This window comes from Malus sylvestris, chromosome 8 (genome assembly GCF_916048215.2).
Source record: "Malus sylvestris chromosome 8, drMalSylv7.2, whole genome shotgun sequence".
NCBI lineage: Eukaryota > Viridiplantae > Streptophyta > Magnoliopsida > Rosales > Rosaceae > Malus > Malus sylvestris.
Genome location: NC_062267.1, coordinates 27,127,674 through 27,140,468, shown reverse-complemented (window position 1 = coordinate 27,140,468; position 12,795 = coordinate 27,127,674). Strand labels below are relative to the sequence as shown.

General features: G+C 39.9%; 2 protein-coding genes across 2 annotated transcripts; one reads left to right on the top strand and one right to left on the bottom strand.

Moving 5' to 3' along the window:
- Positions 1-766: 766 nt before the first annotated feature.
- Positions 767-9,193, top strand: LOC126632701 (uncharacterized). Its single transcript, XM_050303159.1, has 11 exons — positions 767-1,040; positions 1,119-1,157; positions 2,627-2,718; positions 3,163-3,412; positions 3,603-3,722; positions 3,796-3,871; positions 4,642-4,850; positions 5,029-5,137; positions 5,757-5,849; positions 7,368-7,528; positions 8,421-9,193. The coding sequence occupies exons 1-11, from the start codon at positions 852-854 to the stop codon at positions 8,976-8,978; spliced, it is 1,896 nt and encodes a 631-aa protein (XP_050159116.1). The 5' UTR covers positions 767-851; the 3' UTR covers positions 8,979-9,193.
- A 264-nt stretch (positions 9,194-9,457) lies between these two features.
- LOC126632699 (FT-interacting protein 7-like) lies at positions 9,458-12,795 on the bottom strand. The gene has a single exon (XM_050303155.1). The coding sequence runs from the start codon at positions 12,728-12,730 to the stop codon at positions 9,620-9,622; it is 3,111 nt and encodes a 1,036-aa protein (XP_050159112.1). The 5' UTR covers positions 12,731-12,795; the 3' UTR covers positions 9,458-9,619.

Sequence of the window (12,795 nt, the reverse complement as noted above, 5' to 3'; positions counted from 1 at the left end):
AGAATTTGACCCCCAATCAATCTGTAAATTTCCTTTTGAAAAAGAAAAAAGCTCACTTCAATTATAGCAAATTGCGTTTAACCCGTTATGCCACGTTGTAGCAAGTTTAATCCACTTATGATTAAAATCGTTTATATTATAAATTACTTTGTAAAATCAACTTTGCAAGAAATTAATCACGAGCTAGTGGTTCAATGGTAAATAATAGATTGCGAGGTTTCCGTCAAATAAAAAATTGGAGGTCTTGGGTTTAAAATCTATTGTTGGTGTGGAAGTTAGAATTATGACCGGATGAGATTGAAATATTTGTGAGTCTTCTCAACTCCTTTGAAGGGATTTAGAAAAAAGAAAAAAAAAATTGAAGGATCCGAATTAATTAATTGTATAACTTTTGTGGAAGAGAGAATCTCTTCCCCTTTATAATGTTAATATAAAAAGTGTCAATTATAATTACGAAGTTCGGTAAACCCATATAAATCATATTGAGAAACTCTCCTCGTCAATAGACAAGTAAGTTAATTCTAAAAATATTGACGGGCTAAGTTAATTTCAAAAAATAAAAAGAAAATTAATGAAAATGGTTTGAAAACTCTGAATTTTAATGATAAGAGCAAATAAAAGGTAAAATAAATAGTAACATGTTTGATTTTTTAATATAAAAATATAATTTTCCTTTAAAATAAATAATACTGGTTTTTCGTTAAAACTCTCACAAATAAAACATGGGTGGGCTCAGTATTACTCGATTTTGAGTGTGTTAAAATAAAAAGCAGTGTTACATAACCTCTCACTCTGCCCGGCGTCGCTGCGTTTGAAGTGAGAAGCTTCAACAGTAGCAGAGAGATAAGGAAATGGAGGACATAGAGGATTTGTTGATCGGGAGCGGCGGCGGAGCTCCTCCCGGTTTTCGTCTGCCGATAAACACCGTGGGATTGAACCCAAAGAAGAAACCCAATCCCAATGGCCGCAATACCAACGCCAAGCTATCTCAAATCCAAGACCCGCTCGCTCCTCTCTCTCCCAAAGTCCCCGGCACTCAGGTCCCCCCTCTCTCTCCTCTCTTTCTCTCTCTCTTCTAAAGATGGTTTTCTTCCTAACCTTGTTTTTTCATTTGGCAGACTATATATATCAAAACATTTGGATGCTCACACAACCAGGTCCGTCTTTAGGGTTTCTTCTATTACCGTTCCAGTATTTTTCTGTAGTTAGTATTAACAATTACCAATTGTGCTTTACAATTTTAACTATATAGTATTAGTTTTAGCTTCAAGTTCAATAAGTTCAATAATTAGGGGCCGAGTGTCGGTTTTTGTTAAGTTTGAGTTGTGGAGAATGGTTCAACCGTGTGGGTTTGGAAGCCAAATTGAAAGGTTTATGCGGTTCGTGGAAAGAATGATGGAATGAAAACAATATTTAAATGTAATACAAAAAAATGGGTTGGGTTTAGGGTTTGTCCCATTGGAAGAGAAGACTGTTATGTTTTTATGAGAATGCTACACTTTTATTCCCGTCCTTTTTTTTACGCTTTTATTCAGATCCTTTTGTTTTTATGACAAACGTACAAGTTAAATTGTCTAGGCAAATGTGTACTTTGATTATCTATGTGGTACTTTGCCTTCAACATTTGACTCATCAGAAATCTGTCACTCCGACGGATGAGGCAAATTGTTAGGCGAATGTCATCCATTGGAGACGGTAAAAGGTGATGTTGCAAGGTATATATGGTTTGCCTTGCCCATTGCCTAGCCCCTTGGAGATGCTCATGGAATTGTCCCATTGGCTTCTGTTCCGTGGTTGGTTTTCCAATGCAATGATGTAGGTGTGCTCATCAAGTGCCACATAGGTTGGAAAACAAAAGTAGCCACATAGGTTGGTTATTTAAGCATTTTCTATATGTTTATTGTGAAGTGGAGTAACTGAATATATTTTTCATCTATAAAAAGTGCTGGAAGGGGCTCAAAAGATTAGAGAACATCAAAATTTGCGGGAGTAATATTAGGTTATATTCTTAGAATTAAATATACAGAAGTTAGTGGAATGTTAAGTGATCATTAGCGTTGGCTGGAAAGCCATTGGGTAGACAGGCTACGTCCTATCAATAAATGATCCACTTACGAAATGCATGACGTCAACCGGCGCTTCAGTAAAGAACTAGCAATGGCTGCATGGCTTTTATAGATCTCAATAAAATAAAGGTGTATCCAATTAGATTATTTGGTAGAGGTTTGTGTAGATCTGTATCTTCCATATCAGCTATTTGCTGATTATCTTCTCTTATCAACCTATTGCAAATGGATCTATTGATATCAAGTTTTGCGTTGTCATTGTCGGTACAAGTAGGATTTATTTGGCGGTAAAGGCTATTTCTTTTTTCGGTTGGAGTATTAAAGTCCTTTGTTCTATTACTTTGGATTTTGCATCCTTTCTGATGGTACTGATGGGCTACCTACTGTATTTTTCCATTTTCTTTTCCCATCTATAAAAAATAAGTGTACTGACCATAATGTTATATTAGCATGAGATATGGTCTTGTCACTGAAATTGTTTACTAAATTTTCTATTCATTAGAGAATGCATTGAATTTCTCATTTTTGTTTTCTCCCCTTGCACTTTGTTGTTGTGTCAGAGTGACAGTGAATATATGGCTGGTCAACTTTCAGCTTTCGGGTATCCATTAAGTGACAATCCTGAGGAGGCAGACCTGTGGCTCATAAATACGTGAGGATTCTTTTATTTGTCTAATTTTTTTGGTAGATTTGGTCATTCGTTACCCCTGAAAACAATCTAGTAGCTATATGTTAATATCAAAGTTAAGGAGTATTTAGTGCTTCAGTCCTTGGGACATTATTTTGGCACTTGCTAGAGTTTTATACGTATTTTATAATTTGTGGCATAATAGTTTTTGAACTTTAGTAGACCTATTTTAAATGCTATTCCTATATTTAAGTTAACTATTCCTTATGTGTGCTTGCTTATCTTTGAATGCACATGTTTTAATACTGAAGTTCTCTCTTTGAAGTTGACATTTTTTGTTTTGTTTATGATACTCTTTATAATTTGTCCATTTTTTTAACATCTATGTAAGTACATGTTTATGAGGGATGCCTTTTATTATCCGTTAACTCATAATTCTCCATGTATTGATTTTGTTACTTGATGTAGATGCACAGTCAAATCTCCAAGTCAGTCTGCCATGGACACTCTGATAGCAAAAGGTAAAGGTGCAAGCAAGCCCCTGGTGGTGGCCGGGTGTGTGCCACAAGGAAGTCGAGATCTAAAGGAGCTAGAAGGTGTCAGTATTGTAGGAGTCCAGCAAATTGATCGTGTGGTTGAAATTGTTGAAGAGACTTTGAAAGGTCATGAGGTGCGCCTTTTGAGCCGTAAGACATTGCCTGCACTTGACCTCCCTAAGGTGCGTTTCGGAGATTTTTACCATGGTGTTTGCATTTTATTTTGTCCCTTTTAAAATTTAGTTTTCTTTGATTGTTACCCATTCAAGCACATTATTTTGCTTTCTTCACTCCTACCATCTGTTTCTGTTTCTACCTTATATTGTTAACTAGTCTAGACATGGAGTATTTGAATTGAATTTTTTTCCACAGGTGAGGAAAAACAAGTTCGTTGAGATTCTTCCCATAAATGTTGGTTGTTTAGGTGCTTGTACTTACTGCAAGACAAAGCATGCTCGTGGTCATTTAGGAAGTTATACTGTTGATAGCCTTGTAAGTATCATGCCATTGGTTTTTCTTAAATATTATATCTGTTTCCAGTTTAATTAGAATTTTAGCACTGCAGGTGGGACGTGTAAACTCTGTGGTAGCTGATGGAGTTAAGGAGATATGGTTGAGCAGTGAAGATACTGGTGCTTATGGTAATTTGTTGTTATAATTCTATTGTCTTGATTGATTAGTGATTATAGTTGAGTCTTGATTGATTAGTGATTGTGGAAGTACTTGTTTATCTGGAGAGAATTTGTCTCCGTTTCGAAGGTACATGGTTTTAGTGATTTATACATCCATGTGAAGAATTCTTGTAAGCATGATGGATTGACCCAACTATGTAAACCTTGAATTTTTATTTATATACTTGGTGCGATGGCAAGTGCCTTCGCCCATGAGCGGTAGGTCTCGGGTTCGAGACTTGGGAGCAGCCTCTCCATAAATGGGGGTAAGGCTAGCCGACATTCACCTCTCCCAGACCCTGCGTAAAGCGGGAGCCTTGTGCACTGGGTACGACGACTTATTTAGTTTGTAAGAATTTTTATAATTTCTTTTAACTCGTCTTTCTGCAGTGTAAGAATTTGTAAGATAATCTCCAAATAATCACTACAAGTCTTTGGGCTATATATCTCAAAACGGCAATGTTGATCTGGTTGGTTGAGATCTGTGTTAAACATGTAAAGTATATTTGAACAGAAAAATAGAGTAAATATTAAGTATACCATAGTCATGTGTGTTGACATCTTCACAGTTTTAATATATTGTTTGTTGGATGTTGGAGGAGAAATCATTTCTGGCAGAGACACCAAAAAAGTAATACTTAAAAGGAAAAAAAAAAAAAAAAAAAAAAGGAAAAAAAAAGTCAAAATGTTGTTTAAGCCATTGTTTAGTTTATTAATAATCGGTTCCTTGATGTTTGCAGGTCGTGACATTGGGGTCAATCTACCAATTTTATTGAATGCAATTGTCGCAGAACTCCCTCCTGGTGCAAGCACAATGTTAAGGATAGGGATGACGAATCCTCCATTCATTCTGGAGCACTTGAAGGAAATAGCAGAGGTTTTGCGTCATCCATGTGTGTACTCATTTCTACATGTACCAGTCCAGTCTGGAAGTGATACAGTCTTGACTGTAAGTCCTAATTTTTTTTCTTCTCTCTTTCTTCGTAGATTGGTCCATTTCTTATAGCTGAGTTTGATGTATCCTTTACTTTATCTTCCTTCGGATTTAACATTTAACAAATGTACAAACCTAGACTTCCGATTACATTATGGTTGCTTTATTCAAATAACTATGCTTATTCATTCAGGCAATGAATCGGGAATATACTGTAAGTGAGTTCAAGACTGTGGTTGATACCCTAACTGAGCTTGTGCCAGGGATGCAGATTGCGACTGATATAATATGTGGATTTCCTGGTCAGTGAGTATCATGGCTCCTGTTTGTTTTTGTTTTTCACAAAGATCAAATTTTTTATGCCCACATTCTTTGTTGATCATTTATTGATGTAACATATCTCTAAATTTCAATTTAAGATTGTGACTCGGTGGCACTCCAAAAGCAAATTCAAAAAGCAAGATAAAGGACTAAGATTAATTTGGAAATGTTGAGGGATAAACTTAGCATGAAAGGGATATAAATGATTTCTGGTGGTAAACTTAGCAATTGTTTGCTTCCCAATGCTTCCCCTACTTGGTTAATTTGGAGGAATTGCTCCTCCTGTTCTTCCATATTTCTTGCCTTTATTAAAGGAAATTAAGGTGGTTTAACATTATAGATAATAACGGCAGGATTGTAAAGTTTTTAAAAACATGTTTGATAATGTTTGGTTGCTAATCACCTAATCAGCAAGTAACCAGTATACTCTCAGCTGCTAAATTTAGCTCACCAAGAACAGTGTTAACAATAACATTTTGAAGTATCTCTATATTTAGAGATATGGTGGGTAATTTGGGGGATTTGATTACTTTATTCTCTGCTTTGAGCAGTCCAGAGAACATTGCAGGAGGAGTTTACACTTATTTCCTGGCTTCTCAGGTGAAACGGATGAAGATTTTACTCAAACTCTTAGCCTTATTAAAGAGTACAAGTTCTCTCAAGTTCATATTTCGCAGTTTTATCCTAGACCAGGTATGATAATTTCTGGTCAAGTTACTTTGGGATGCCGTAAAGGGCATCATATGCATATACACAATGGTTAAAGCATGGCATCAACATTTTCATTGTCCATATATGAGAAGTTGATATAATATGAATTTACGATAAAGTTTATTGTCTTTAGACCATGTGACATTATGCATCCCCTGCTCAGTTTGATAAGCAAGAAAAATTATACATGGATTTGATTTGAAGAATATTTTATAAAATTACAGACGGATGAGTATAATGTGATATTACTAAATTCTTGGCTACTACCGTTGTAGAAATTAGTTTCTTCAAAATTTGGAGTGCTTTATCACTTTTTGGCAAATAGTCACTAATGTTGGACAAACTGGACAAAAATTGCTCTGTGCCCAAATGTATGCAGGACCAGATATAGAGAAGATAGGAATAAACAATAAAAAGGTCGTACCCAGTGCACAAGGCTCCCGCTTTACGCAGGGTCTGGGAGAGGTGAATGTCGGCTAGCCTTACCCCCATTTATGGAGAGGCTGCTCCCAAGTCTCGAGCCCGAGACCTACCGCTCATGGGCGAAGGCACTTGCCATCACACCAAGTTCTCTGCCCCCTATCTTCTCCTTTCTTCCCATTGTTTTTTTTTTTTTGCTTTATTGTTTATTCCTTTTTTTTTTTAAGATAGGAATAAACAATAAAGCAAAAAAAAAAAAACAATGGGAAGAAAGGAGAAGATAGGGGGCAGAGAACAATGGGGAAAAAGGAGGAGAGCGGGCAGAGAGCTAGAAGAGATGAGATAGAGAAACAGAGGGAGGGAAAATTTGGGTAAACTCAGTCTTTATTGCCAATCAATATGCCATCGCTAAAACCTAAGACATCCTAATATACAGATAATCCTACCTGTATAATAAGATAGCTACAAATTTTTAATAGAAACATATTATTAGTTGGGTTGTCAAGGGATTGTTTCTCCTTTCTCTGTGAAAGTCGCAAATTGTTTTGGAAGGGCAAGAAGTCCAAAGTTATATGGCGATGGTGGTGTTACGGTGGAAAGTTTGTTTTTAGTCGGCTCTTTGGGCATCTGTCTCCATTGAGTTCAGAGCTTCTTCTTTCTCAAAATGTGGTGAGATTGGTAGGCAGCTTCATGTTAATTTGCTTGTGGGAGGGATTTAATCTATGTGCTCCCTAGTTTGTTTATCTTTATGTTGTCCCCGTTGGTGCTGGTTGGTGTTGTGTGGTCTTCTTGACCACCAGCTTTCCCTTCTGGTTGTTCATTTTCTAATATAATTGTCTCTTTATACATATTAAAAATAAATACAGATTTTCCTATAAATTTGTTTTAACCACTTGATGGCGTTGTTAAATTTCCATAACATTTACATACCAAAACTGGTGTACTTTGGTTTTGGAACAAAAATCTTTCTTACAGAAAGTGAGGATGATAACTTAGGTGGTGCACTATAGTACAGAAATCAGTTAGTTAATACATAGATTTGTAATTAGCTTTTGTGCTTTATCTTGTTTGTAAATTTAGGAACACCTGCTGCAAGGATGAAAAAGGTCCCTAGTACTGTAGTGAAGAAAAGGAGTCGTGAATTGACTTCTGCTTTTGAAGCTTTCGCACCATATGTTGGGATGGAGGGCAGGGTGGAAAGAATATGGATAACTGATATTGCGACTGATGGAACTCACTTGGTAAGTTTATGTGCTCTTTGTTTGTAACTTTGTAGTTTGGACAAGTTATCTCTTCCTAGGGTATTATATATATCATGTTAGTTAATGTTGTGCTGGGGATAAACGGCTGGCTTCTTTTGTATTGTCTATGGAATAAAACATGATATTCAAGCAGGTATCTGGAGTCATTCTACGCTTTGCTTTGAATTAGTCTCACTTTGCCCCCTGAAATTCAAAATATGTCACTTAACTCCCCAAATGTCAACTTCCCGTGTCACTTTGCCCCATTCCATCAACTCTCTGATATATTCTTTAGATTATGTAGCAATAATATGGCGATCACATCAGCATTAAGTGGACCCCACACATTTCACATCAGAGGACTTAACGGATTTCTTGTTGAGTTGACGAAGAAATGGGGGCAAAGTGAGACATGGAGTTGACGTTTTGGGGGATAAGACACATTTTGAGTTTCAGGGGGCAAAATGACACATACATAGTGCTTGTGTTTAAGGGAGTTTAGCAATAATTAAGCCATTAATGATAAACTCCAGTTATTACTTAATTGCATGCATGATTGAACAAACTTAAAATCCAGTTTAATGTTTAATAATAAGGGTATTGATCTCTGGACCTACATTTCATTACAATTGAGTTGAACAAACATTTTTTTGTTTATATTTTCTTGACGTGCAAGGATGACTTACAGTTTGCAGTTTGTCTCTCGATGATGTAACTCATAATGTTATGTGTTGACGTAGTGTTTATTATTTCAATTTTGTTGGCAATTATCTTTTGGTCTATAACACCATGATGGCCATTGTTAGCCAAAGAGTTTTCGGATTTAGGACAATTATTCAATCGAGGATGGAACTGAAGTGATGTTTACAATTTATGTTCTTTATTTGCCTAGGTTGGCCATACAAAGGGATACGTGCAGGTTCTTGTAGCCGCTCCAGAAAGTATGTTGGGGACTTCAGCAATTGTGAAGATAACATCGGTGGGAAGGTGGTCAGTTTTTGGAGAAGTGATTGAGACCATCCCTCACATAAATGATAAACCCACCTCAACAAATGAAAACCGTTGTCAGGAGAAATGCTTCCCTGGTGCCAACAGTTGCGAGACTTGCGCGTGTTCAACTTCACCAGAAACTCGTGCCTGTGGACCAGAAAGCTGTGGAGGACAGGCTACCTCGGAAGAATGTGCTGTAACAAAGAATGCCGTTCTGCTGGAATGCTGGAACAGTAGAAATCCGATTGGATGGTTACTGAGGAAGCGAAAAAACCATGTTGAGAAACAGGTGGAGGACGAAATTGGCTTGCGATCCCAGAACAAGCAAGAGCAAGGCCAAGGACGTTTGAGTGATTGGGGTTTCGTCGATAGGGCTCTTCTAGGCGGGATGCTCGTGAGCTTCGTGACAATTGTAGCGCTACTAGTACATCTTGGCTTCAGGATTATGTCGTCTAATTAGAGAAATTTAGTTGTACTAATCCATTTTTTGGCGAGATTTTCATTGAAAAAATGCCATATGAGCTTGCCTGTATCTTCAAGGATAGATTATTTTTGGAATGATTTTAATGTTGGATATAGTGTTGTTGGATGGAAGAAGTTAAAACATAACGGCTATAAGTCATCATGCTTTTCTTCGCTTGTAATTAAATCTGGAGCTACTTTTTATTGACTGAACCTGATTGGGGATGACCAGTATTACTCGAATTGGCTTTACTTTATAGTATGGAAACAGCAGTCTGGAAGGTCTAAACAACCTGTTTGAATATGCTTTTGAAACAATTAAAAGCGTTTTCAGATTTTACCAAAAGGGTTTTTAGATCACCAAAGCGCTTCATGTTTGCCAGATATAAAGTGCTTTTGAGTTCAAAAGAGCAATTGAAGTGTTTTTTTGAAAGAAACACCTGTGGTACGCTTTTTTCGTGAAATACTTTCAAGTGCTTTTTCAAAAAACACTTGCATATTTATTAAAATTTCAATGTACGTATTCAAGAATTGATGAAGAAAAAAGCACGTTATGGCATCGTCTCTCCAGCTGTTATTTGATTGGTTTATTTACTAAACAACCTTTTCTTCACGAGAATTAGGCGAATATACAAATAATCAAGATAGTAGCATATCTGACTTGGATGGCAATCTCTTGAAGAAATTAACTGGTGCAGAATGCATCTTGCTCCTGAACCGTGGATGCCGAAGAAGGTAGATACCGAACAGCACTGCTATAAGCCGGAACGGAGTAACGTATATCAACATGGCCCAGATCAACGCGAAGATGATGAAGATTGCCGTTGCTCTCGGATCCCTCCAGCTGAGTAATGCTTGTGCTCTTTCCCCTTGGGTTGCCAAATCTCCAACCACCATCTGCACCCTGCCCGCCACGCTACGCAACCTGTCGTACCTCATCCTCACAATGTCCGCGGGCCGACCCGTTGGGAAGCTGTCAAATTCCTCGTCCAACTCATCCGCGTGGGCAACCTCTGCCTGCGAAAGCCGAGCATCCATGTGAAGTGGGTGCCTTGGCCTGAGCCGGTAGTTCCATATACCAATCACAAAGAGGTAGAGGAAAATTGTGGGCAATATTAGTTCTGGGTAGCAAACTAATATCACAAACAAGATATGGACGAGGCACGTTGTGATCGGGTTTCTCCAGTTGCAAATGTCATTAAACCATCTGCAGACAGTCATGACCCCGCTGAGAACCGACATGATGCGGTGGAAGTTGGCTTTGCTTCTCCTCATACTAAACATATGGTAGTCTATGTCTAACATGTACTCGACAATCTCCCGCCTGAGCGGTGGCTCTGAACGGGCGAGCCTCGTTGCTACAATCTGCATTGCTTGGTGGCGGAGCCAATCAAGGTGCCTAATAGGTATAGGCTGGACATAATGCATCTTTGGAAGCAATGGTCTTCCATATTGAGCTAACATGTTAACCCAAGCAAAGCAAGTGAACCTCAATGCTAACTGAAGTTCCCCTTGCTTTTTTAAACCCGAGGGTGTGAGGATCAGCAGGGGATAGAAATGCGTATAAACTCGATGAATTTCTAAAGTCGATAATCGAATTCTCACCTTCCCAATCCTTTTATCTCTCGAGTCTTCCCTGCTTCCGTTGGTATGGCAATTGTCGAAAACGCCGATGGTGATTACAGTACATGGATCATAAACTTCCCAAGTATACTGCTCATTCCAGCGAGGAGACAGAGTGTCGAGAAGCGTTCTGGTTCGTACCCACTTGTTTCCATACTTGGCCACGCAGTATGCATCAGTAGTCCTACCCTCATTTCCCTTCAAAGCTGGAAATTTTTTGGCACTCAGGATCCCAAGCTCAAGAATTCCAATGCCTGATTTCCTCAGGTGCCTGGACGACGGCTGAAAATCGCTGCTAAAGTGTGTGGACTCATCAAGAACATGATAACCCACGTCTAAACAGAGGCGCAGATGAATCTTACTTGAGAACTTCTCCTTCTGTCTTTTAGTTTCCTCTTCAGCAGCTGCTGAAGGCTTGTGGAGATTGAACCATATCGGCTCCGGGAGCTTATGAGTGTCAATTCTCTGCGGAAGGTCTTTAACCGAAAGAATCACCCTCCCTAATATCTCATCCTTTCCAGGACCAACCCTGTCCTCAACTGATATAACTAAGATATCTTCGAAAGGCTCGGAGGCCACGAGCATGAGGTCATCATTCCAAACGGGGTTAATAGTATGCACTTGGGAAGGCCTTGAGACCCTCAGCTGGTTCCCAAGCTGTACCTTGACATATGTATCCAAAGGGCGGTTTCTATCCCATGGAACAAGATCCTGAGCTTGCAGAATTTGAACTCGAAGGTAATATAACTTGGGGGAGAAGTAAACCTTTGATCGAGTGGTGGCGAGATTGACGTGGCTAATGTCATGTGCATCGGAATGCCAAGCATCGGGAAAGGACTCATCGGCCTGAGTCCCTACCCAAACAGCAAGCATAAGCTCCCCTCTGACCTTGTTCCCGTGCATGTCCAGCAACCCGTACCACTGAGGAGCCAAAGGGCTGTCCGGCGGCATGCAAAGGGGGACTTCGCTGAGATCGAAATGTAGCCTCCCCACGATATCATCCTTGGTGAAATCCTTGTCCTTGACAGTGACTTCAAGCAAATTGGATTGCACGCGCTCTTTCGAGAAGGCGAAAATCTGGTGCCACACAGGGTTCTGGTCCTTGTCCACATGCTTAGTCACCCCTTTGTAGTTGCCAAGCTTCACCTCCACATAAGGATCAAGGCTTCCTGTAACATCCATGGTTGGAAGATCTCTTGCCTTCACCACACTCACGTACAAGTAATGCATCTGTTCAACCAGATCGTATGTGCTCGAGGTCTTGTCCCCTCCAAAACCTCTGTACCGCCGCGCCGCCAATGGTGGATCTGTCTCCACCAGGGAAAATTCCGGGTTCTGCTGCTGCATGTGCATAACCGTGGCAGGACCCGCCCGAGCGAAATCCGTCCTTGTTTCAACGGTGGGCGCCTTCTCCTTCATTGTCTCAAATCCGAATCCCGAAGACATTGGAGGAGGAGGATGAGAACCACCGCCGCCGCCACCACCACCACCCATCCCAGTGCCGATGGAGTGGAAAGTTCTCACTTCTTTTTCCTTCTTCTTCTTGATCTTCTCTCCCCCAAAATGGTGGTGATGAATCTCCTCAACGATCCTATTAGTATTGATTTCCTGCAGCGGAGGAGGACGAGTAGTCCCAGCAGCACCACCAGTACTATTAATAACAAATTCATCATTTAGTGTAGGTGGGGGTGGTGCTGGTGTTGGAGCAAAGTCGCCATTGTTGATGTAATCTTGAATAGCGTAGATTCTGAGGGCAATATCGCCTTTGACATGAGAGAAGACACCGCGCTTATCGAGCGGGTACCGTTGGATGGTGGCCTGAGACTCGGAGAAAGGGACGGAGACGCCGGAGATTCTGACTCGGCCGAGGAAGTTCGTATGGTGTCCAGTTTGTCTGTCATTGTAAACGACAATGTCGACGGTCTTGTGGGGGAGGTGAGAACGGTCGTTGATGTTGAAGACGAGCTTCTCGTTCCAGTTAGGATTGAGGTCTTTTGGCTTGGTCTGAGTCCGCTGCCGCTCCCCTTCAAAGTTTACCTCCACGAAGGGACTCGCAAAACCGTCGCCGTCTTTCGGCATCAGGTCGCTTGCGTTGTGAACTTCCACCACAAGTTTAGTATTGGCCATGGCTAGCTCGGCGGAGTTGAGAGAGCTCAGAGCTCAGAGAATATTGTCTGGTGAAAAGGAAGGAT